The 27,585-nt window shown below is 41.3% G+C and overlaps 1 protein-coding gene across 1 annotated transcript in view; it reads left to right on the forward strand.

Moving 5' to 3' along the window:
• LOC122794902 overlaps nucleotides 1–27,585 on the forward strand; it is a 2,498,277-nt gene that overhangs the window by 1,841,518 nt on the left and 629,174 nt on the right. Inside the window, exon 14 of the mRNA XM_044063498.1 lies at nucleotides 4,557–4,596. Coding sequence (XP_043919433.1) covers nucleotides 4,557–4,596 — 40 coding nt within the window. The remainder of the gene's footprint in view (nucleotides 1–4,556; nucleotides 4,597–27,585) is intronic.

The raw sequence follows: 27,585 nt of genomic DNA on the forward strand, positions 1-27,585 counted from the left end.
GCTCCATTTTGGCCTCGACAGATCTGGTTCCCCTTCCTAAGGTCTCACTCAGTGAATCCTCCTTGGATTCTAGATCCCATTCGGATCTGATATCTCATCCATCCCACTTATCTCCTCCGAACCTGGACAACCTGAAGCTGACCACTTGGCTGCTCCAGTTCCACTCTTGATCAGGACTCGGTATTTCGTCCCTGTTAAGGCCATCCTGGTGGCAGCTCATAAGCCATCCACTAGGTAAGTCTACCGCAGCAAGTGGAAACGGTTCTCTTTGTGGGCGGAGCGGCAAGGCCTAAAAGGCTTCACAGTTCCTCTCCCTTTGGTGCTTGATTTTTAACCACTCTTTTTAATGATGGTGCCAGCAGTTCCCCGGTCAAAGTACAACTTGCGGCAATTTCTCATTATCACATTGGTCATGACTCCAATCCACTGATATCGGCCAAGTTATGTAAGATTTTCCTTAAAGGTACTTTTCTTCTCAGGCCCTCTGTAAAGCAAGCGGTTCCTCCTTGGGACCTTTCCTTAGTTCTCCAGGCCTTGACCGCCCCCCCCCCTTCGAACCGGCGGCTACGGTAGATCTGAAATTCTTATCCTTCAAGACCGCCTTCTTAGTAGCCATTTCTTCGGCCAAGAGAGTCTCAGAGCTTCAAGCATTATCAGCTAAACCTCCTTACTTAGTCTTTCATCCGGACCGTGTTTACCTCAGGACCAACCCGTCCTTTCTTCCTAAGGTAGCTTCTGAAGCAAACATTAATCAATCCATTAACCTCCCTGTCTTCTTTCCGAAATATGAAAACAAAGGTGAATACAAGCTTCATTCCTTAGATGTTCACAGGCAACTTAGATTTTATCTAAACAGGACGGCTGGTCATAGGCAATCCGACCAGTTGTTCATTTCCTTTGCTAAATTTAATTTGGGCAAACCAATTTCTAAAGTCACATTATCTCGCTGGATTTCACAATGTATCTTATTGGCTTATCAAGCTTCGGAAGGCCCGCCGGAGGGTGTACATGCCCATTCAACCCGGTCAGTCTCTACCTCGGCAGCCTTTAAGGCCAGGATTCCTCTAGATGATATTTGTGCAGCAGCCACGTGGGCTTCATCTCATACTTTTATTTCCCACTACAAGTTGGATCTTACATCTAGGGGTAGAGCATCCTTTGGCTCCACGGTGCTCCAGAATATCCTTCCATGATGGCCGCCCAAGATTCAGGTAGCTGGGGACTCTGTCCCACAGGTTGCAGACAAATGAATCTCCTACTTCAGATTTAGAAGTTATGTACTCACCATAACGTTCCATCTGTGTAGGTGTATTCATTTGTCTGCAACCATCCCACCCTCCTATCCCCCTAGCCTTTCAGTTTCCTGCATATGATGTTTTACCCTTTTCAGGGTGTTCTTGCTGTTGGCAAACTCGATCTGAGGTCATGAGGGGAGAGCAGGGCATTATGGGTGAGGGGAGGAGCTGAGAGCTTGGATCCATAGCTGGTAAACCATGTCGGTCCGGATCCGATATCGGATCCATAACCCACAGGTTGCAGACAAATGAATACACCTACTCAGATGGAACGTTATGGTGAGTACATAACTTCTAATTCTCCTTACAATTCACATTCAGACAGGGGCAACCATGACAGAAGAGGCCCATTTAATGGATGCCACCTCAGTAGTAGTGAAGATTTGTAGAATCAAGTATTCAAGGGTCCTTTCTCCAAGAAGCAATCTCAGCATCCCTAAAGGGTTGCTTGACTGCTCCCCTCTGGAGGCAGACAGGCACAGTTTGTCTCTTCATCCTGGTGCATGGGATGTCCATCATGCAGGACAGCTGCATTAAGGACTTTAATCCTTTCTCAGCTTCAGTGTCCTCACTTTTACACTTTCTTGTCTCTCTCTGATTCTGGTTCAAGTTACTGTGTCATTAAGGCCCAGTTGGCTGTCGTCTCTTAACATTTACAAATGGTTTGTCTTTTATTCCTTGGCAGCCCAGCTTGACTGCTCCCCTCTGGAGGCAGACAGGCACAGTTTGTCTCTTCATCCTGGTGCATGGGATGTCCATCATGCAGGACAGCTGCAATATCATTCCATTTTCATAATTTCCAAAAAAAAGTTGTCATTGCCCCTTCCAGATATACCTCCCCATCAAAAATAAATTAAATAAATAAAAAAGCAGCAGGGAGGGAATTTGCAAGTGTCCTAAAAAAGGAGCCATCCAAGAAATATTGCCAGATCAAATAGGGTCCAGAGTCCATTCCAGATTCTTTTTAGGTCGAAAGAATTCAGAGGACCTCAGGCCCTCTCTAGACCTAATCAGCCTAAATCATTATGTTAAGAAGATTCACTTCTGGATGGTCACTGTGCAAGCTATTCTTCTTTCCTGCATGTGCTCTATAAACTTTCAAGATGTTTATTTTTTTTGTAAAGATGACTGAGGAGTCCAGAGGGTATTTGGCCTTCCAGCTGTGAGGCAGTCATTTTCAGTTCCTATCCTTGCCCCCTGGGTGTTTATGAAATGCCTGGCAATAGTTACAGCTTATCTGTTATGTCAGCATATTTCATATCTAAATAACTTGGCTCTCAGCTACTACTAGTCTTCTTAGCATTGTAGACCTTCTAGGACTGCCTTCCACTGAGTGTGTTTTCTTTTCACTCAGACAACATATTAGGTGTTCTGGTACATCAACAAGCAGGGGGGACCAGATCTTACATTCTATGCTTACAGGCCATGGCAGTGTGGCAGTGAATGATGTCTCTGCAACTCTTTGTTGTAACAACACACATTCTAGAATGCAATAAGTACCTTACAGACAGGCTGAACAGATCAATTCTGATGTCTCACATGTGGACCCTTAGTCTTTCAGTCACTCAGGTAGTATTTCCCTGGGGCTATCCTTGCTGCTATCAGTTTGCATCCCCTACCAACACTCAACGCAACAACTGTTTTACTCTCATCCCTTCACAGGATTAGTTACCCAGGAACACTTTAGTCTATCAGTGGCCTCCCAGGCATCTTTGCCTTCTTCCCTTCTTCTAATAATGACATTCCTTCAGAAAGCATATCTGTGAAAGATTTCAGTAATCATCATAGCCCTGTTTTAGCCAAGCAAATTTGATTTGGCTTGCTGTGTCCTCCCCTCATTTAGTAGCACTGACTTCTATATTCACAACTGGGTCCTTTCCCACCCGTCCGGCAAACCTCACTCAGATACCAGTCCTTAACCACACGGTTTCCCCAGTTGCAGTGGTAACCATAGATGCAGTCTATTCCAAAAGACTAATCCAAATTCTGTCAGCCTCTCAGAAAGAAACTACTTGCATACTCTGCAACAACAAATAGAACATTTTTTTTGACATGGGCTTGTCATCAAGACTTTAATCCTTTCTCAGCTTCACTGTCCTCAGTTTTACACTTTCTTGTCTCTCTCTGATTCTGGTTCAAGTTACTGTGTCATTAAGGCCCAATTGGCTGTCGTCTCTAACATTTACAAATGGTTTGTCTTTTATTCCTTGGCAGCCCAGAAGGCCTGTAAAGCATTCCTTAAAGGCACCTTTCTTCTCCCACTCCATTGTAAAGATCCTAACCCCCCCGTGTGATGGAAGCATTGATGCATCTTCCATTTTATGCCAGCCTCTTTTGCTGACTGGAAATTTCTTAACTGGAAGACCTGGTTTCTAAACGCCGTCACTTCTACTTGCAGAATGTGAGCAGAAGCTTAGCTGGTTCAATTAGCACCCTGTGACTGGGCCACTTAGCTGCACCCCACCCTCTGAGCTCTGCACGTGAAGAGCAAAAAATAAAATAAAAAAATATGTTTACTGCATGCACTCCTCCTTCCTTCTGGATTATATTGCATGCGGAATGCTACAGACAGAACTTAGGTTTTAGCTTAAAAAAATAAATGTTTTTTTTCTTTTCAGTTGTAGCAAACTGCTTGTTACAAATGTAGCAAGCAGTTGCTGCAGTTTATGTTCTGCACAGAATGCTAGTGTCACATCAAACACTGAGCACTCACAACACTGAACAATGAAAACATCAAATCTAAAATGATTGAAAACAACAAAAAATAAAATAAATTTTGTTGTAAGTGGGCAAGCCACCCTGTAGCCCCCATACCACCTACTAATTATATATACCAACTCCGGGATTGCTCCAACATAGGGTAAGGGGAAATTCCCTTATCCTGCTGCACAACAATCCCATGCAAAAGGCTGCCTGCAAAAACTCCCATTGATAGCATTGTTCACTGTTATGAGCATTCAGTGTTAGTCACAGCCGAGTTCGCTCATATGGACATTCACTGTTTCAAACTGCAACCTTTTAGATATAATTTGAATTTTGTTTTTGGAAATGAATTTTTAGATTTCATATTAATTTTTACATGATGTTGTTTTTACCTCTGTTTTTTGTACATACACCAAATCTCAGAATACAGTCTATCTTATTTTTACTAATGATAGATTTTGAATGCATTCATCAAAAATCCTATGAGCATTTGCAAAACGAAGAAGGAAAAATAAAACTGCAGTTCTGAAATAACTAACTTGTGTTTTTTTTTTCCAGCTCCAGGCTTGACTGCAGTAGTAGGAGGGCGACCAAATGTGTAAGTTTTGTTTTCATTTCAACACTGTTTTTATTGCATTCATTAAAAGAATCCAAGTCAGACAGTTAACTAGGTGTAAAATTAAAGAAAAAAATGTTTTCTGTTATCTTTTTGGCCCTTGCCTCCTGAAAGCCACCAACACTTCCACAATAAACCTTCCCATTTATTTCCTGTGAGGCAAAAGCAGATATTAGGAGGATGTCAACAGTCATCAGGGTTTTTCTAATTTAAACATAACCCTCCCCACAGCAGCTGACATGGGCACTTACAGATTCAAGGGCTAATAGTGCCTTACCCTGTGGATGCGCACATTTCTGCACAGGCCCTCATGAAGTTTACCACACGAATATGGCTTGGTAGAGCTAAGTCCACATAGCAATTCCCCTCATAAAATGCACCTTCCTCTCCAGTAGGTGTTGGTATTGCAGTATGTCAGACCACCTCCCTCCCGTTTTGGAGAATAGGGCTGGGCTGGTGTTAGCCATTTACTGCCATTCTGCACTGCCTGGCTGTTTTATTGCTGGGTCACTAACTGGTCTTGGGCCATCTGGCTCGTAGTCAGGACTTCATCCCTCTGTCCTGCGCAGCTAGGACTAAATTTAAAAAAAAAGAAAAATTAGAAGGAAAAAAATAAAAGAGAACTCACTTATTTCACAGGTTTCTCAGGATGCTTGATAACACAGACCCTGTGGGTGGGCTTGTAGCCTTCATTATATATCATATACGTATATGTGTGTGTATACACACACACACACACACACACACACACACACACACACACACACACACACACACACACACACACACTGTGTATATGTATGTATGTATGTATATGGATCTACTTCACTTGACCTAAAACTCATTTGACTGACTCCTATTTGACCGACACCCAACTGACCTAAATTTCAAATGACTGACAACTCATTTGACTGACTCCCATTTCACCAACAGCTTACAATGCTGAATGTCAATATACTAAATCTTAAACCATAGATAAGCACACTTAGAACAAAAATAACTAACTCTTTCCAGAACTTAAAATCAACTTACTTACCCTCTTAACGGAAACTGGACAATATACAACCAAACTAGGTGGGGGCTATGGCCCCCACACCCCTGCCTAATTATATATACTAACTCCAGCATCGCACTACAGTGGGGAAAAGGGCATATACCTATAACTTGCCTTACAGTACTCTACATGCTGCCACTACTGCTGGGAACGCACAAAACATTTGCCAAATTACTTAGGTACTTCCCATAAAAATGAAAAGAGACAAACCACATTTAGAAACACTAAAACACTACTTTCTACATGACTACCAGAATTCTAACAGTCAGCACTGTAAGTTACAGTAATTCTTTTTATCACAAGCAAGTCAAAGGTGAAGGAAAACCCACAACAAGTTTATGTCTTAAATGTCTGTGAAATGGGTGTCAGCCAAATGAGTTGTCAGTCATTTAAAATTTAGGTCAACTGGGTGTCGGTCAAATGGGAGTTAGTCAAATGAGCTTTAGGTCAAGTGAAGTAGGCCCGTGTGTGTGTGTGTGTGTGTGTGTGTGTGTGTGTGTGTGTGTGTATATATATATATATATATATATATATATATATATAAATATACATACATACATAGATATATATATATATATATATATATATATATATATATATACATATACATATATACGGGTTCCATTCACGTAGTCAAACTTTTACAAGTGCGAACCACATATGGTCGAGACCATACATTCAAATTTGCAAAAGTTCGGGTGTTTGAATGGAAATCTCTGTAAGCGGAGGTTTCCATTCACTTCATTGTGGTGCAATCTTGGAGGAGTTGGTATATTTAAGTAGTGGGGGGTGCAGGGGGGCTTGCTCCCCTGCTTATAGCAAGTTATTGATTTGTATGTATTGTATTTTTTTTTTTTTTTTGTATAGTCGGAAGTTCTGTAACTTCAAACTTAATGGTTCGACCATTAGGTGTTCGGAATTACGGAACTTTGACTATCTAATATAGATCCTAGATATATATATATATATATATTATATCTAGTCAAAACACATTTAATATAACATTTTTGAAAAAGAACACCTCCAAAACCAGTTTTCACAGGGAGAAACCCCCATGCGCCCCCAACACCCTTACTTAACTTTGCTAAATCCATAGTCACATAGCCACTGAGAATCTAAAATATGGGTGGCAATAATTCACTGTGTGTGGCGTTTTCTCTTCTCCACTTGCCCTCTGCAAATACAGGTTTTTGAGGTGTATTTTATGTTAACCTATGCTAGGTTAAGTGTACTTTTAATTATATGAGTTCCTAATAAAATTTTGTATTTATATTTTGCTTAGATAAAATGTGTATCCATCCATCTGTTCTCTTCAGTGATTTATCAAATCTAGAAAATGTAGTAAGGGTGTTCTCTTTTAGGAGCTTCATTGTACCTTTACTTGGATACCTTACAGGAGGACCCGTCTCTCTTTCTCTCTCTCTCTTTTTCTTCCTCTCCCTGCAATGTCTGCTGATCACAGTTTATACAATTTTTCTTTTCTTTGGTTAATACTGGATGTGATCATTTTTGTTGCCCTCCCCTGGATGTCAGTGTATTTTTTATGCAAACATCTGATTCCTTCCAAACAGCTGTCCATCTTCCTCATAAATAGCAAAATGTCTTGCTTCAGCTGCTTGACCAACTACTTCAGCTTTAGGTTGTAGACTTTCCCATTGATTTCATATTCTTACTCTTCCTCCATCTGGTAAATCTGGTCATTGTAGAGTTAATTATATTTCTGTGCTTCAGTCCCTCTCTCTCCGACATGTCCTTTAACATTGTACTGATTTTCATGCATCAGTAATTCCCCTTTCTGGTCATTAAAAGCCACAATGAAAAACACTTGTTCAGCTGGTCCTCCCTATTCCCTTCAAGTTCACATTAAAAAACTGTATTAAGGTGCTTTATAACCAAAACACCATTACATTATAGAAACAAAAATACAACTTTATAAATGTATTGGCAACAATAAACAGTAAACTCACAACACATCAGTTGTCACTGTCATAAGCCAGATCAAATAAATTAGTTTTTAATGCTTGCCTGAAGCCAGTTAGTGTGAGGCATTCCTGTGCCACCAAAGTGGTCAGTTCCTCAGGTAAGTGGCTTGATAATAAAATGAACAAAAAAAAACAGAAGTTTCCAAGTTCACCCCTGGCACTGCTATAGCAGCCCCTCCAAAGGCTGAATGCAGGACCCATATGGGAAGGAAGGACATGATAAGCAGGGACCCAAGCTGTGAATGAACAAATAGACTATCTCTAGGACTTCAAAGACAGTAGAAAGCCAATAAAGGAAGTGCAAAACAGGATGTGTTGGCAACAGAAGGCACCTGTAAGTAGTCTTACTGCAGAGTTTAGCACCATCAGTAAGTGGTCTAGTTCAGTGTTAGGCAGTCTCAGATAGAGGGCATTGCAGTTGTCCGAGCTGGAAGAGACCAAGGCATGAACAACAATTGAGAGATCCTACTGAGGTGTTAGGTGCTTTATCCCAGAAATATTTCTCAGATGGAAATGCTATGACTTTACTACAGCTGACACCTGGTCCTGAAATGTCAGTTGTGAGTCAAGAATGATTCACAAATTCTGCTCCTTATGGGCAAACTCGAGCTTATCTCCCCAATATAGAATGTAATTTGGTAAAAGTCGCTCAGATGAATCTGTTGAAGTTGCATGAACAACTGTGGTCTCAGCCTTTGTGGTGGTCATTTTTAAAGGATTTTCATTTAAACATGTTTGTGTGGTTTTAAGGTAATCAGCCAGGGAGTTAATGTATGCCATCTCATTGTGAGGAAAGGAGAAATAATATTTAGTGTCATCTGAGTAATTATGGTATCCTTCACCCCTTTCCCCTCAATAGATCTCCTAGGAGAAGCATGTATACAATGAATAATGAATAGCCCAAAACAGAACCTTTAAGTGCTGCACTTGTGTTTTGCAACTGATGATTCAAGCCCAAGCCAGACTTCCACGTTAGTGGAAAAACATGATATAGGGAGGTGCCTTTTGCTCCCATGCTGATAGATGAAGTGCAGGTTTCTTCCACCACACTGTCTGCTGATGATTAACTGGAAATCTTGGTCAACTAGCATAATCCTGGAGGTGAGTCAGCTTATCATGGGTAGGGATATTTAAAGACAAAAGAGTCTCCTCTTCATTATGGCCCCAACCACACTTAGGTCTGCAGGTCCTGTTTCAAGGAGGCTGGAGAGGTTCATATTGTAATCCTAAGCTGATGCTATCACTTCAAAGCATGGATATTAAGTAGTTATTTGCTTTGTGGTGGGACTTCAAGAATCTTTTGCAGTATTATACCATCAAGGAATCTGTTTCTAAACCTGATCTAGCCTTGAAGTGGACTCTGTTACACCACAGTGCCTTCAATTGGTTTGAGAATTAACTCCACCCACTCTCCTGACATTTTTACAACAGTCTCTAGTGCTTTCACTGATGCATGAGTTCATCCCAATGGACTGGGAGGGACCATGGCCTTGCTTCCTAATTATTTAATGTCTGTGGAGTCTCCCCTTGGCCCTATTCCCTCTCCCAGATATACCTCAAGGTGTTCTTGAGGATGACTCTCAGGCCTAAAGCAGATGCCCTATGCTGACTGTCTACTCTGTCGCATATTGTCTACTCAGAGGCGATCTCTGTTTAACATACAAGGCCATGTCAAACCCAGAGCTGATGGACATGCTACACTTAAAGAAATCCCAATCCCTCAGAGACATACGCTCCAGGGAGCTAAACCTTGTCATCACAATAAACAAAACATGCTGGAGGGATAGGTTCCTGACCCAGCGACTCCTCAGACTCTGGAATAGACTGCCCATACATGTCAAGCAGAGCGCCTCTTTGGCCCTCTTCAAAAGGAACCTTGATACTTGCATGGGTGATATGAAATTCACCCCCTGGATCACGTCAGTTGCCCTGTTAGACAGGGCTCCAGGGATGTAAATACTGTGGGAAGAAATAGCCAGGGAATTGTTATGGCTAGGCTTGTATAGGCCCTAGGGCTGATAGCGTAGTACCAACCTCTGAACCTGTGAAGCCTTAGGAGCTTTGAGTCATTCCTGCCTTGGGGCTTGCCATTATGAATACTTATCTGTGCAGAATGAAGCCACCCATGTTCTGCTTGCCAGCCCTGGAATGGCCATTATTAAAAGCCATTCCTTGAGTGCACAGATCATCTCACCAAATTGTTGACTTCTGTGTGATCTCTTCAGTCCAGTATAAGACCCAAACATGTGAGTATTTTGACACCTTGCCACCAGAGGAGTATAAAGCTTTGGACAGATGTGGCAAAATGGTCTGTTCTTCTGCCATTTTGGAGATTATGGTACCCGACTGTTAATTTCAGGATTCACTGGAAAAGCTGGAAAAAATCTTCCTGAATCTTGTATCAATAAATATTTTCTTGTATTTTTGTCCTCATCCTCTTTTGTAGAATACAGTGTATCATTTTGATTCTTTGACCATGCCAATACTTTGGCAAGGGTAGCATTCTCAGATATGCACCTATACAGATCAACAAAAAACTGTCTTGATTGCCAACTTTGTTTTGGAATAAGCTATTCAGATGACCTGCACTGTAGTTGATGATTACCCAAAGAGGAGCAGGCCATCTTCTCTTTGGAGGGCATCTATGAACATCTTCTCCACCTCCATCTCTTCTGTTCTAGACCAGGCTAAACCTAGAAGACGAAGAAGCCCTTTCATTGTCTAAAGTAAGACTTTTAAGTGTCTTCCTCTCCTGGTCCCTCATGTGCTATTTAAGTCAACAGGAGTATGGTCTCTCTCAGCAGACCTAGAGCCATTCTGACCATAGTCTGAGAATTTTGTGATACCGAGGCACTTCTTCAAGTTTTCCCTGGCTTATAGAAACATCATGGGGAATTTGTGGTTTCTAGATCTGACTTCCTCAGGCACATCATATACCTCACTGGTCATCCTAGATAGGGCTATTCTAGTGTATCAGTCCATGTCAGTGAAGCTGTTGGAACATGTCCAGAATGTATTGCTGAAATGTGCATTTCCAGATAGTTACTCTGCAGAGGATCATGCTGTTGGTCTCTCAGGGGCCTGTGCCATGTCTTTGGATATGATGAACACACTTTGGCACATCAGTATCTGGGGTACATATAGGAGACTCTTTGTGTTCTGTGTGGCTAACACTTCCAGGACAAAGTGCATCTATTTGGACTTTCATCGGCATCTAGGATCTTCACCAAGTCATCTGCATGTGTAGTAAGAGTCATGCAAAAGAAGAGCTTAGTTATGTTTCATTAGCTGGATGTCTGACGTCTGGCAGTCCCTTCCAGTTGCACTCTGGAGCTGACCTGGTGTGGTGCTGTCCATGGGCGCAGTTCCAGAGATCACCGCAAATTGGAAGAATCCCTTCCTGGCTCCTTACTAGAAGAAAGTCCTTCACCAGGGTGGAATTGAGCACTTTTCAGTGTTGGCCTTTCATGCCCTTGGGAAAAAAACTAAAGAGGTCATGGCCTTAGTCTCATATGTGGGGACATAGTGCAGAATCCTGTACCAGACTGTCTTGTATTGGTGAGCCTTATGGTATTCATAATCTCCATGTTGTCTTTTGCACACTTGATGATACTGGGTTTTCAGTGAATTCTGAATTATCAGTGGCTTCAGCACCACAGTGCAACCTGTTTTGGGGGCCATACCCTTTATGCCAGGCCATCCCCATATACTTTGATGAAAGTTGCTTCACCAGCATGATGTGGAGAACTACCCTTCCATACATTCCAGTGAGTTTAGTCCCCCTAAAGAGGAAGCTTTTGGAGCTCAGATCTCTAGTTTTTGCTCTGAAGCCTTAGAGAAACAGCTAATTCTAGGGATTCTGTTTATCTGGTTAGACAGTGAGTCAGTCATGTGGTATCTCAGCAAACAAGGAAGCATGCATCCATACTGTCTGTGCTTGGAAGTAATGTTTGTTTGTCATTAGGCCATGGACTAAAACATTTGTCCTTCAGTTGTTCACATCTCAGGAGTGCTAAACAAACTGGTGGATGTTCTGTTTCTACTATACAAACCTTTTTTCTGGAGCTTGGGATTCAGAGGCCATTAGCTGAATTATTTGATGTTGTACCTCTTTGCAATGGCTTGGATGTATTCTAAAGAAATTTTAATGATTTTTTTTTGTTTGTCTCTGCACCAAGGAAGTACAATCTATATTGCAGTTAGCTACATTTTGCTGGTCCATTACTGGAATTGCTTTTTTGGAGTATTTAATCCATAACTGCTTTATTTTTTATTGTTTAGCCAGGTTTAGGAGCCATGTAGGAATTTGTAGTAATTGTTCTTATGAGAGGTTTTGTAAGTGTCTGGGTACCATTTTTTTCCTCATTTGTTTGCTGTCAGCTGCCTTTCAGGTGCCAGAATTTCAGCCATTCCAGTGGCCCCAGGACACCTTCCTTTAAGACATTTGACATGGTTGTGATCCATGTGGGAGTGAATGACCTTGGGTACAAAACCCCGAGGTATGTGTAGAGAATTGTATGTTTGAACTCTTTAGGTACATAATGAATGCAGGCAAGATTTTTGTTGTGAATGGAATCCTTCCTTTACAAAGAGTTATGCCTAGGTATGAGGACTGGAATCCTTCCTTTACCAAGAGTGTTGCCTGTCTTAAAAAGAGAAGATAATTGGCTTTAACAAATTGCTTAATAACTGGTATCATTCCAATGGGATCTCATATGCATCAACTTGGGACAAGGCAATAGATAGCCCTCCATGTTTTGCAAGGCATGGCCTGCATCTCTTTTACAAAGTTTCCACGTACTGTCAAAGACCCTTGCTGTACCCATAGTGCCTATTCAGGGAATCCATCTAATGGAAATACCTTTTTACCACATTCATGTAATAATAAAAACTGGATGACATTAAGGTGGCTCTTCTCAGTGCCAGGAGTCTCGATAGCAAACTTTCTGTTCTTGAAGCTCTTCTACATCTGGAAAATTCCATGTATTTGAAGTTGTAAAGCCTTGGTTTATATGTAAAGAAAGTATTTCCCTCTGTACCTGAATTTTGCAACCACTATGTCTTCAGGCATGGTGGGAACTGGAGTGCTTTTTCGATATTTGTCAGTGACCACATCTCATCCAGACAAATAGCCAGAGACCCCCACAGACTGATCCCTTAGATCTTCATTGTATAATTGGCAAGACAAGCAGTTGGCTAATAGCATGTTGAGAATCCCGTCCATTACCCAGTATGAATGATTTAAATTCCTGGCAATTTTAGAAGAAATTACCATAAGCAATAACTCCATAATCTTAGATGACTTCACTTACCCAGCCAGAGGTCGGATAACATATATAGGTTATGGCCAGAAATTTTTGAATTTAATAAATAGGAATTCCCTGTATTAATTCACTCAAGCTTAACATGCCTTTTTTGTACTTCCAGTTCACACCCATACCACCTTATAGCATCCAGAAAATTTTGGTCCAGCTTCTTTAACTAAGTGACTTATCAGCTAATAATAGGCAGTATTAGAAAGGAAAAGGATTTATTAGCAAAATGACACTAAGACTGATAGTCCATGTCCTTCAGTGGAGAAATTAATCTATGTTTGCCACTTATTCATATTTTCAAATTTATGTTCATATTTTCATAAATGAGAGAGATCTACATGCTTTTGAGGTATATTGTGTGTAACACTAATGTGGGAGACAGGACAAGTCACTGTCAGTCCATTTGTTCTTAATACTTCAAAAAACAAGTAAGTTATAAACTGTTGCATGACATTACATGAAACTTTATGGCACACATCTTGAGAGATCCAATATTATTTGATGTTCATCGTGTTACCCTGCTGCCGCCGTGGCGTCTCACACCCGGGTCCGTCCACTGGAGTCGGCAGATGGCACGGGCCGGCCGAGGTCCTCCCCCGGAAGCCGGGTTCCCGATCCCGGCCTCCCGGCCCTCAGGGGTGTGGAGATACGGCCGCAGTGGTGTCTCGCACCAGGGTCCATCCGTGGGCAGCGTTTCGGCTTCCGGTCGACCACCAGGCACCCTGGGGATGAGGCCCTGCGAATGGTGGCATGCAGGGGGTGAGAGGCCGTGGGCCAGGAGGCTCGGAACAGAGCAGCTTCGACGGCGCCTGGCATGGCGGGGGAGGCAGACGGACCCGAGCGGCAAAATGCGCAGGGATGCCGGGACCCCAGGCCGTCTCCCCCGCGAGTTTGAAAGCCCTACGCGGGGGGCAAAGGGCAGAACCGGCGTCGCGGAAGCCCGAATGAGAGCCTGTCAGAGGCCTCGTGGCCCAGCAGAGTTCCACGAGGCCAGGAAGGATTTCCCAACTACTGTGGCGATATGATTATCAAAGGAGAGACTACTGTCCACTTGGATCCTAAGGTCTGTTATCACACATTCGGCATTAAGTAGACTGCCGTTTATATGGTAGTTCATGCGTTCAGAGTTTTTACCAAAGGGGATGACAATGCACTTTATGGCATTGAGCTTGAGGCCATGCCTCTGATACCAGGCACCTGTCTCAGTGAGGCCTTCTGTAGGATGTCCACATCATTTGGGGACTCTACTGTGGCTCTTGTTTGCAGCCATCTGCGATACTTCAGAGAAGTAGATACCAAACAGGAGAGGTCCCAGGGCTGAACCCTGTGGTACTCCACTTGTCACTGGTTTGAAGTCAGATTTGGAGTCTGCAACTTTTACAGTGTCAGTTCTATCAGTGAGCCAGTTGGCAACTCATCTTGTGATGTAGGGATTTATACCTAGTTTAGTGAATTTAGCTATAATTTCAGAATGGGGGATGTTGTCAAAAGCCTTGGCGAGGTCAAGATAGGCTTTGTGAACCACCTTACCCTCATCCACAGCTTTGGTGACTGCCTCAAAGAAGTCAGTCAGGTTCAGGAGGCATGATCTGCCTTTCACAAACCCAAACTAGGTGGGATCCAGAGTTTGGAGGTTACCAATGTCTTTGTTTATGAGTTCCATGATGATACGTTCCATGACCTTGCAGACCAGGCTCGTCAGGCTAATAGGGCGATAGTTCCCAGGATCAGTGGTTGCTCCCCCTTTGTGGAGTGGGATAACTGTTGTTGTGCGCCATTCAGTGGGCAGAAAGCCTGATGTGAGACTATGATTGAACATGGTGCTTAGCTGGGGAGCCGGTTCGTTCTGAATTTCATGTAAAATGCAGCCTGGGATGTTGTCCAGTCCCATGGATGCTGTGGGTTTGGTTTTAGAGAGTGCAGCTTTTACCTACATAGATGTGATTACAGGGACTCTGCATTCTTCCTGTATAGATATGGGCCCTTAAGGGGGGGTGAGAGGGGGGTAAAGTTAGCACTGAACTTATCTGCCAGGATGTTGGCAATATTAGTTGGTTCTGTAATTTTCATGCCGTTGTATTGTAACAAAGACCAGATCTGGGTGTTGCCATTGATATTCTTGACATAGCTGTAGAATGCTTTGTGGTTGCCCTTAGAATCAGTGTCGATTTTGTTTTCGTAGCTAGCTTTGGAGGATCTTATAAGGGATCTCAGCTTCTTACTGAGGCTGACCAGGGAGCTCCTCCACTCATGGGATTTTACTCTCTTTTGCAACAGTTTCTTCCTTCTGTTGTAGAGTTTGTTTATGGCAGGGCACCACCAGATTGGCTTCGTTTTTTGGAGGATAGTGTCTTGGTTCTGTTTGGGATAGCACGATCCATGCACTCGTGTAAGTGCTTATAGAGTGCATTTGTGTAGGATTCAGCAGTCGTAACTGTATTGTCCGTCTGCATGGGTGCATTTGGCTATCTTATGCTTTTTAAGTTTATTTTTCAGAAAATGCTCTGGAATGTAAAATGTGTGTAGGCTGCTAGACGTGTGACATTCCATATCACATACGTATTAATGAGTTAAGTAGTGAACAAACTCAATAAAGGGGTCCTCACTAATGTTGCCTCTACTTGCTCCGCTTCCTTAATCTCTCCTCCAGTTAAATCAAACAATAAAGTAATGACATTTTCTCTCAGAGCATTCATACCCCATTACCAATGTCTCCATATTTAAAGATTTCAAAGGGGCAAACCTTATGTAATTATATGATGAAATATCCAGATATTCTCACTGTTGTTTACTGTGATACAGCAGCCATCAGCTTTTATGTCCCCTTTGACAAATGTATAGAATGATCAAGCACTTGAACCAACTATAATAGGAAATTTGAAAGCACACTTCTCCTGGTGGCCATCCAATGTAAACTCTATAATAAAAGAAAAAAAATTGTTAAACTGCACAGTAAGCATAGCTCTCAACCTCATATCTCTAGAATGAGGAACACTAGTCATAATGTGGAACAAATAGGCAAAATGTGGAACACATACTAATGGTTTACTAACAGCTTCAACTAGGAAGGTCATATTATGGTTAAAATATGCTGGTTTTACATGTATAAAAGATATTTAATGAATTAATATAGTTTTTTCAATTTACCATGGATATCAGTTAAAAATAAATCCTAAAACCGGATGTGTGACAGACCCTTTCAATGTGCAACTTTGAGGAACATTAACTTTTTAAGACCCCAAATGAGGTACATTTCTCATAATGAGGTACACTTGAGAGGTATGACAGTAAGGCGAGGACTCCATAGAACAAGGCCAGTATAAAAAATATCACCAGGAAGCTAAAAAGCATTATTATAAGGACAGTAAAGCAAACCATGAACTGTGACTGCCTTCTGAAGTGAAAGATAACCTCAATTCCTTTTTCATGCATGTTGTAAAATTAAGGAGTAACATTCAACATTACTCTTACATTTTCCTTAATGGGATCCCCCGCCCTGAACTAAATGACATATCATATATACTATCAAACAAGTTCTTTCCAAACCTCACCCATAAAACATATATTCCAGTACCACTCATCCCAGAATCCTTTATAACTCCTCATCATCACTAAATAACACATTGTTAAGATGTTATCAGAAAACAAAAACACATCCTTCATGGGTCCAGATGACATACTTCAAGCAGGCTGTAGCAGAAACTTGCCTCTTTAAATTAAGCTTATCTACAGGCTGTGTTCCTAAAACCTGGCACACTGCTGTGGTTATGATCCTTCACAAGGCTGGCCCTAGCACATTCCCTGAAAATTATAGACCAATCAGCTTCATGAGTTTAATCTCATTTATGACAGTATTTATGAATTTTAATCTTGTTTATTAGTGCTAAGAATCTTACTAGGTTTGAACCCCTGCAATTTGATAGGTCCATTTTAGGTCCCTTTCTGTTTAGCATCTATTTCTTCGATTTCAAAAGTGACAGCCAGGACCTCTGTTTAACCACATTTGAAGCCTGACGTAAACAGGGCATAAATGTCCAAACCATCTCCAGATATCAACATTCTTGAAAAAAAACTTACCCTGGTTCATTTCTGACAATTTTTCCACTTTTCTCAGTGTACAGAAGATGAGCTTAAGTTTAATGCTAAAAGTGTAGTATGATTCTTTCAGAAAACAGAAGTTGCACACAACATACAGTATAGAAAGCACATCCTTACTAAACAAAAAGGTACTCAGGGATGTAGGCACCTGAGTCGACAGTTCCCTGTCCTTTGATAATCTTGTGACAACTGTAGTCAGGAAATCCTTCTAGTTAACTCACTTGATAGTCTGCATAGAGGTTACTATTTCCCTTTGTTCAGTATTGATGAGACTTGTTACAGAGTACAATTCTCCATTTGGAATGCATCTCAGTTGACATCCAACAAACTCAAAAAGCTTCAGAGGTTCCTAACAAAAGAAAAATCTGTGGTCTTAAGAACCTTAGTTACCAGGAGAATCTGGAAGCTGTGCTCTTGTATTTTGTGTCTGATGATGCAGAGCCTTATCAAAGACTTTAAGGAAGAGAATCTCAAACTTATCTTCATCACCAGCTTATGGTTTAGAAGGGCATGATTTCAGAGTTAAAGACATCAGCAGTAAGGATGACTGTGCTGGTCTTAGCCAAGGGACGTCTTTTGTGGCAGAGGGAACCGCTGGCCTCAGTCCATGGCTTTCTGATCAAAGTCCTCATTTTCTGCCAAATTTGTTGATGTTGATCTTATTGGTGATTGTGACTGTTAGAAACCTTCCACAAGTGGAAGTGGTTTCCATTATGGATGAAGTAGTACCTTGTACTTGGATCCACTAGTAATTACCTAATTAAACAAAACTACACTTTATTAGGTTTAACTCATCAGCTAGGGAATGTTTGAAAACACTGTAGTTTAGATATTTTTTAACAGCACATGGAGACATGAGCAGGTGGCTATAGTAGCTAGCTTTATGTGTATAAGAAATATCTTCTTGCTTCTACTCTTATAGAGAAAACATGATGCAAATAATATTTGTGCATAATGCAACATCTTCCTGTACTCCTCACACATTTGGTACTTTACGTTTACATCACTGGTCTTTATGTAAAATACAAAAACTGGCATGCCCAATATATGTTGCACCAGCTGCTTATGTTTTCCCACCAAAAACATTATTGTTATTTGTTAGATCAGGACTGTTTTTTTTTCTATTTTTGATCTCTTTAAGAGATAGCCATAACGTTTGCAATTTATTAATATCAAATATGGCTTCATGACTCAGTGTTCTGATGCTTCTGTTGTAGATAAAAAGATCTACTAGTTCAGATCAATAAAGTAGCTATTTTCATCTGTGCCTTTAATTTAGATGTATGATGGATTTCCTTTCTTTGTTTCCCTGAGCAGTTGATTGCTTTATGTTGCATTTCATCCAAAGCCATAACTGAGTTGCACATGCTTGTACAAAAATCATTTTACGAAGTTGATGTTTGAAAAGAATAATGGGCTTTAATAGAAACACAGTATCCCCTCTCTAACAAGTAAAATAAAATAAATAAATACATTCTTTCCTACCATTGTCCCGTCTTTGGTACTACTGAAAGCTGTCTCATCAACAGCATTGTGGTTTCATGTTTATTGCTTATGTTTATTTATGGCAGCGCAGTGGAGCAGCGGTTAATGTTCCCACCTCACAGCAAGAGGTTCTCCGGTTTGATTCTTGGCTGGGGTGCCTTCTGTGTGGAGTCTGCATGTCCTCCCTGCCTTCTTGTGGGGTTCCTCCCACAATCCAAAGACATGCATCTGGAATGATTCTCCCCAGGCCTCTACTAAAAATAGGCTTTGTCCTAGTCGGACTTTCCCAGTCAACAGATGTTAAATAAATAAATAAATATCTGTTGTGGACTTTAGGTCTATGTTCGGCTATCAAAAAAATATAATTGAACAGCTAATTATCTAACATAAAATATCTAAACTTTAAATTACCAAGCATGGCTTATTTCAAAAATAAAGTCATCAAATAGATATAATTGAGCGTAACCAACCAAGGTGGGGGTCTTCACCTCCACACCCCTCCTAACTATATGTACCAACTCCAAGATCGCACTACAGTGGGCAGTAAGGAAAATTTAAATGGGTTCCTTCGCTTACCTTATGCATCACCGTACTTCCTGGTTGCTGGCCAACTATGGCCATTCAATGAATTTATGTTCAAAATAAGCCATGCTCAGTAATTTAATGTTTAGATATTTTATATTCGATAATTAGCTGTTCAATGTTATTTTTTTTTCAATAGCTGAACATAGACACATAGACTTTAGGTTTCAGAAAAGGATCGGTCTTCTTCTTTTCTTTCTTTTTTTTATTGACTCAAATGGCTTTCTGATTTAGTAGCCTGATTAGCTTTACTTTTTCAAAAAATAACTTGGCACAGCAGACAAGTGGTATTACCCTCTGCAGTAGGCTTTCACAGACTTTACCTGGATGATTTTCCCCAGTACTGTTTACGAAAGGCTAAGGTCTCCACTGCTGTTGGAATGATTAGTGTAGCTCTAGTTCTGTTGTTTTGACTGCACAGCTGCAGCAACACATTGCATCACTGTAGCTTGCATTGTGCATGGACTCGTCTTCTTAGCCATTCCCTACATCTACAAATTCACCAACACCAGATGTGGTTCAGGTCGGTGATGTGCAGAGTGACCAGTAGAACAACTGGACTTTACCCTTTGTATCAGATTCGTTTGTCATTTCTGTAGGATGTCTTGTCATAGCATTGTTTGCAGTAATCTTCATTTTGAGTAACATTGCCTCATATGTTTGGTTTCATATTTAGTATTTGCAGTTCATTTAGTTTGATTTTTTCCACTGGCTGTATTCTTTCACAGGATTCCCATACTGGTTAGTGCTTTAATTCCTTTTTTTCTTAATACTCACCAATTCCTTTAACCCTTCTTTTCTGTAAGCCTTTTAATACTTGTTATTCCTTGTAGTTCATTTCTTTTGAAGTAGAGTCACTTCTCTCAGATTTAAATTGTCGCATACCTGAAATTAAAACTATTTCCCTCTTAATGTTTTGATATTTTGCAATGCATTATTTTAATTTTGCAATCCCTGATATGCTTAAGCATTCTACTTTTAAATTTATTTGATATTCACCTACATAAAAAGAAAAATGCCATTATACTAATTACATAAATTCTGTCTGTTATACTATACAAAAGTGCACATTCTAGAAATCTTGCATGTGGCAGAATATATAAAACTGACAGGAAAACATACTTTACCGTTAGCATTCTGTTGTTTCTTAGCCTGAAGCAACTTTTGGTGATTGCTGTTGGTACTCTGTAGATATTGTGAGATTGTTCTATATTCCCAAATGTAACAAGTTATATTATATCATTAACTGTTTTTCTAATTTCTGAGACTGTTAACAGCAACTTTCAAACCTGGTTCCAGATCTGGTTGGAGGAGAGACATTCTTTGTAAGAGTAGGACTAAGGCTAGCAGACATTAGATCAGCTCAGCACCTAACATTTTCTCAGACTACTGTTGTCCTGATCTTTGAGCTTTATAGCCCATGGTGGCATTCCTTGTGATGTCTATTTCCATTCTCAGCTTCAGACATTTTAAATGACTCCAGGCTGAAGGATTTCATATTTGTTTCTGTTAAAAAATGTTCACTTATTCAGTTAGTAGCTGCTTTTTTGGTGGCATTGTTTGATTCTCCAGCTTGTTGACATGTCGTTCCTTTGTTTTTTTGTTTTTTTTTTTTAGTTTTTTTTTTATGTCTCATTGGGTCTTTTTGTTTTTGCCAAACTTTGTTTAAAAAAAGTAAAACTCGTTAGCTTTCTTTAGGCTGTTTAAATATTCCCTTTTGTTTGTTTGTTAGTGGGATTTTGCCCTTTGTTAGAAAATATGGGTTATTCTTTTATAATTGTGGCTATGGCATAATGGCAGTAATACCCCAGAACAAATTTGATTGCTGTTTGCAATCTTTATCTAAGGGGCACAACACTTGTAAGTGCAGTATTAGTTTACATCATGTACCCTCAGATATAGAAAACAGTCAGTTGAGACTGCATGTTTCAAAAGTCACACCCAGCTAAAGACCAGATGTGATCATCCACATCTTTAGAGCCAAACCTTTTAACATCTGTAAGCATTAATAAAAAGCCAAAGCCCTAGAACGTTTCCAATCCTCAGCTAAATCCTTTGTCTCCAGTCGCTTAGTCTGCCTGCAAATAAGATGGATGAGGTTGTGCAGAAAATGTTGAAAATGGGGAGATCACATTTTTCAGTTAGGCAGCTGTCAAATCTCCAAGTCTGACTAGCTTGGCTGGCATAATTTTCTCAAATTCCAAGTCCTAGGCCTACTTTATACAGATTCTCTCACCTTCCTATCTGATTTTTCTTATGACAGGTTTGCAAAAGCTGTAATGCTAAAAAGTCTCTCTGCTTTCCCTTCCTCTGCCATTTTTTGGAGGGGAGCAGGAGGAATGGTTCACTTCTTATTTCCTGAGCTGATGACCCTGAGGCTGTCCTCACCAGGCCCTGTATTCCTGTCAACAATTATAAAGTTACTGGCTTCAGTCCTCATGGTGTCATTGTCACTGATGTGTGACTGTACAACACTTTTGTTAGCATTGGTTGTCTCAACATTGATGTCTTAGCTGTTGAATCTCAAAGTTTCAGTTGCTTTATTTACCAAATCCTGAAATTTTCTTCTCTGTGATGGTTAGGGTCTGCACCTCAATGGTACCAACCCCTTCAGTGTCAATGCTGGTAAGCCTGGTGCTGCAGCAGTCATTGCCAGGATTCTCAATCCAGAGTCCAGTGCCAGCATCAGTCTGAATATCAAACCTTGAAAATTCTTTGCACTAGATACCTCCAGCATCATGCACTGCCCTGGCACTGTCTCTTAGTATACCTACAGCGAAGACCTTTGATGTGCCCACTGCCCTGCCACATGTTGCACAGCAGACCAAAGGCTCAAGGATTTTGTAAGCTCCATCTGCACCTTTGACCTTTAAACGCATATTCCTCCTCTTTGGACTCTGCTGCCCTTCTGAAGATGCATTGAAGGACAATGTGATTGAAGAAGCATGTTGACTTCCCTGTGGAATCTCCCATCCTGGATGTCAGAGAAAAGGAGGACAGACATTCCCTAGCCATCCCTGAAGACCTCACGTGGGGTAATTCTAACCTTGATTAGGTAAAAAGGGTGATGGTTGACTGGCCTTGTTTTCTTTCTACAAATGATATTGCAGTAGACCTTTAAATCCACCAACAATCCTTCTACTGATGGACATGCTGAAGGTGTCCACCAACACAGAATGAGGAAATTCTGATACAGTAGGTCTGGTACCTAGTTAAGACAGTTGGATCCTCTGGCCACCTAGTGAATGAAACTTTTGGTTGGAGACTCCCATGCAGACACTTTAGATGCAGGATCTGTCATCAGAAAGGCTCCCACCTTCCAGACTCTTGAGGTCCATCCTCCAGATGAGGAGATCAGAGTGATTCACTGCCTTGAGAAGTGGGTTTGCACATCCTTTACTTTTTCTGTGAGGCTCTTAAACTGTCTAGTTCATATTGCAGAATTCCCTCGAGGCGCAGTGGGTAAGGTCTGTCATTTACTTGTACCATCGTTGGACAGACCAGTCAGAGATAAGTTGCTGTTCTAATTAGCTACTGTTTCATTCATTTTGGACCTTATGGTGAGAGTTGTTTGTAATTCCATACACGTTTCAGCCAGAGCTCCAGGATGTGGCATTTGCTGTCCACTAGCATATGTGGCTCAGTTTTAGAGCTGCAACATTCATGAAACCCCATATCCATAGTGCCTGCATATTTGGCTCTGATGTTAAGACACATGCATTATATGTGTATATGTGTGTGTGTATATATATATATATATATATATATATATATATATATATATATATATATATATATATATATATATAGCTGTAATGTACTAGATCCACTGGGCATCAACACATGTTTGGTTGACACAGTTTGGTCAGTGCAAACACATGACCAACTGGTGAGAGAGATTGACATTTCCTGTGTCAGGGACTATTCCCTTTTCAGAGGAATTGTACAATCTCGGAGTTAGTATATATAATTAGCAGGGGGGGTACAGGGGGGCTTGCCTCCGCTGCAAAAACAGTTGTCTTTGTTTAGTCTACTCTGGGGTAATTCCGGAACATGCACATAACATGTCTGCCTTTGCTGTTTCTACATTTTTACATTGATCATCAGGATTTTGGTGTAGGTACTCATTTGATCTGGTGCCCTACTGTGTGTGTGTGTGTGTGTGTGTGTGTGTGTGTGTGTGTGTGTGTGTGTGTGTGTGTGTGTGTAAAAAAAAAAATATATATATATATATATATATATATATATATATATATTTGAAAAAGGAAAGCTAAACTCTGGCTGCTGTGGACCACATATTTTAGCCAGAAATGAGTTCAGTCCTTTTGACCATTTGAGCTTTGTCATCCACTCTGGCAAAATTGCACTGGTATAATACATCACTCCATTCATACCCCGGTATTTCAGTAAGCCACAAGCATTTGAGAATGTTCTTTGTCATCCAGACACATCACAGAAAAAGTCATTTGCCTTTCAGAGAGTTTTAGCTGTTGTGTGCTAATGGCTCTTTGATGAAATATAAGATGTTCTTCATCTCACATTGCTGCAGTCCTTACACTTGGTCCCCGCTGTCCTCAGTCGGCCGAATATCAAAGTATATTAGGCTGGCGTCGGTCAAGGCTAGACTGACATCAGACGTCATCAGGGGTACAATCGCATACCGGCGATCATATCCTCTTTTGTTTTTTGCCGCATGGTCCAGAGCAAGCATTGCATTGCAAGTGCCGTTCGGCGTTCTGAAATTTTGGTCGTCAGCATAGAGACAGAGTCAAGTGGCCTAAGTAGGGGAATGGGGAATATTTTGTTTTTTGGTTTCCAGTGGTTTGCGGATGTCAAATAAAAAAGTTGTATTTCTTGTAGGAAGCAGATGCATAGGAATTATCAGAGATTATCATACTTTGTGTATTCTGAGCAGGCAGCGGCAGGCCGTTGTTGGGTGCTGTTGTGCTAAGGTTCAATAAGCATCTATTAAGCGAAGGTTTGATTGTGCCAGGTTGGTTGGTCGGCGGTGATTAATTAATATGCCGATGGATGCTCCCTCTTCTAGCAGCGCAAAAGCGCCAAAGAAAACAGCCGTAAACAGAGTTTAGAGGAGTCCGGACGCCCGGTTCTGGTTCAGGCGGGAGTGGAACCGGTGGTTCGCCGGAGGCTTGAGTCCCAGGGCCTCTCAGGAGGCATGATAGGGCCTCTCAGGGCTCAGGAGGCAGGTCAGGCTGAAGGGCTTCTCAGGTTGCGCTGCTCCCTTCCTGGGGTGGTTAGGCCCTCTCCTTCTGTTTCCCCAAGCTTTCTCCACTCAGCGGCCCACAGGGCTCTGTGCCCAAGTCACTCCTAGTTCAACAGGATCTGTGCCCAAGAAGCCAACATGCTTAAAATTTAAGATCCTTATAAGAGCTCCAGGTTTTTGCCCCTCCCCTCCTGCCCCTCCTGGTAAGATGGAACCAGAGTTGGGGGAGTTTGAGCAGGAGTTGTTTGCAGGTCTTTTGCTGAAGACTTGCAGGATTCCTACCTTCTCTGAATCTCCTCCAGAGGATTTTTCTGATGCTGACTCTTCTCTCCCTGCTTTTCTTTTCAAGGCTCTTTTCTTTTCCAAGGAACTCTTCATTTTTGCTTAGGAATTCATGTTGAAATATCAAAACTATCTTCTTTCTCAATTGAAGTCTAGGTAGATGCTTCTGGCGGGCATTGAGTGTAAAGAATTACAAGATTTGCATGTCTGGAACAGGTGGTGTAGGGTAATTCTTCTTTTGGTGTTTTGATGCTGTACAGGCCTCGCCTGGGGTGGCTGCCACTGGTTCCAGTTCTTCCTTACCAGCTGCCGCGCTGGGATCAGGAATTTATCTGACCATGTTAAGACACAAGGATTTTGATGCTCCTTTTTCTTCCTGATGTGTTGTTGGGTTCACTGTGGTCTTGAAGAAAAAAAGAAAATGGAAGCTAAGTCTATGCAGGCTGTTAAGGATTTTTGCAAGTTCCCTCCGAAGTTTAGTAGGAATTGGCCTGCTGGCCTGGACGATCCTTGCGTATCCTCCTTCTGCCCTAGGGCAGAGGGGTGGATCTGTGCGTGGTGGGAGCAGGAGTCCTAGAGACCCTTCCAGGGGAGTTCACCTGCACAGTCTTGGGAGGCAGGTGAGGTCCAGGGGGCCAGTCCTTTTAAACGGGGTGAACCCAATGCCTTTTCTTTTCAGCCTGCCAGCCCCTTAGAGGGAGGCTTAGCTTTTAAAGGAGAAAGGGCGAGTTTGATTGGAGTTTGATTACTCCAAGACAAATGGGTATTGGATGTTATATCATACAAAGGTTACCTTTTTTATTCCATACCTTTGCTCTCCCTTTCAAATATCCCAGATGATGACCCTTTCAAAGACTAGAAATAGGCAAACAAAAAAATTGGGCCATACAACCTTCCCCCTCTACCGGTCCCTCTACCTCATTTGAAGTCTGGCCCTAGTCTACTTGGAAGGGGTACCACCAGAGGAACACGCATTTTGGATTTCTTTTTATTTATCTTTTTTCAAGTTCAATCTGGACACTCCCCAGTTTGAAATGTTGGCGTTACAGCAGCTTTTGCCTCTAGATCACTGGATGGTGACTCTGGATCTCTGGATCTCTCTCCTTCAGGCTTCAGTTTCCTCTCCTATCTAGGCTCAGTTGCAATTCTTCTGGGAGGTTCTTCTCATTATCAGTTCTCTATCAGTTCTTTGCCCTTCCCTTTGGCTTCTCTACCTTTGCGCCCAGAGTGTCACGCTGATTCTGGCTCAGTATTAGCTTTCTTCAGACTAAGGAGGAATAGACTATATTCTCTTTTTTGGACAAAGACCCACTTCTTCATCATTTACAGTAGAACTTCTTCATGCTAAGATGCCTGATTGCAGTGCTAAGATGCAAGGGGTATTCTGTGAAGGTGTGTAAAGTCCCATGTCAGTCCATGTGTGGACTGGTGCTTTCTGGGTGTGAGACATTCTACTGAGCCATCAAATTGGAAAATCTTTCTCTTTACTTCCATCAATTGTCTCATCAGTCCAGGCGTTCCATCATCACAGGAGTCAAGGCTGATCCTAAGACCAATCCTTATTCACTACCTCTTCAATGCATCTTGTTCTATTATGCTTCTTCACAATGCAAGCTCAAAAATGGTAAAACACAGGTATCTCAAAAAATGTACACTGTCATTCAGATAACAAACTTCACTCTCTTCATCTAACAGCCCCTATATATTCTGTTTTTAAACCCTGAGGGTCTCAGCTTCCTCAGCAAAATTTATTTTTTAGGCCAGAAGGGATAGTACAAGAGTACAAGAGAGATAAATGGAAGAAATTTTTTTTTTTTTTTTTTTATTTGCAAAGGTGTGATGTTTTGATTAAGTTAATTAAGTGTGGCTCTTCAATATCTTATCTTCACTGGGGACAAGGTGCTTCCTTCTATTCTTCATGCTGCAGTAGGTTCATCATGCTTCAACTGACCATGACCTTGACCCACCATTGTTTATTTTGTTAATGTTTCCCTTTGTTTAAGCAATTCCCCACGGGAGAATATATAACCCCCACCGTAATTTCTCTGTGTCCTGCTTGGATCTCTAATTTTGTTGGAGAAAGCCTCACTACACAACCTTTTGAGCCTGCAGCTCAAAAGACTAGGGTTTCTGAATTACAGGCCCTTATGGCGGTTGAGCCTTTCTTAATTTTCCATAAGGATAGGGTATCTTTTACACTAATCCTTCCTTTATGCCTAAAGTGGTTTCTAGTGTGGTTTTTTTTAAACAACTATATTTTGCCTACTTTTTTTATGCAAACCCAAAAAAAAGGGAAAAGATTTTGCACACTACACAGATATACACAGTTCACGATATTATTTGAGAGAACTAGGATTCAGACAGTCTCTCAGTCAGTTTTTTGTTTTTTTTTTTTGTTTTGAGTTCTCAGGGCTGTGTCCAAAAAAAACTATTTTCTAAGTGGGGATTGTTTGTATTATTTTTGTTCATCATGGTAATCATGAAGGAGATTCAGGATTATTAGGGCCTCATTCCACTAGGGCTACTGCACTACAGCCAGCAATGTGGATCTTCGAACATCTACATTTATGGTAGGTACAAAACTGTACTTTTTTCTGTTGATGGAACAGTCTTTGTTGTGACGTTTCCCTCCCCATCCTATGCCACCTGCAGCAGCACTTTTCTGTACTTCCTCCAGTAAGGAGAATGCCCCAGGGATGCTGTCATTCAGGAAAGGGTCTCTAGGCTGATTTATGCTTTGCTCCACAATTTCCTCTAACTGTGAGATTTGTACAGAAAGCCAGACTATACCCAAGCCAAAGATCATTCTTGTACCTCCATTATGGCATGAAGACCATTGTTTTCACTGCTACTGCCTCATCTGTTGGAACAGCCACTTCTATTATCGTCCCTTTGTGACCCTTCTGTCTTACCTTTTAGGCAAACTGTGTCCATGTGCTAATCCCCTTT

This window comes from Protopterus annectens, chromosome 2.part1 (assembly GCF_019279795.1).
Source record: "Protopterus annectens isolate FY-2018-M chromosome 2.part1, PAN1.0, whole genome shotgun sequence".
NCBI classification, from domain to species: domain Eukaryota; kingdom Metazoa; phylum Chordata; order Ceratodontiformes; family Protopteridae; genus Protopterus; species Protopterus annectens.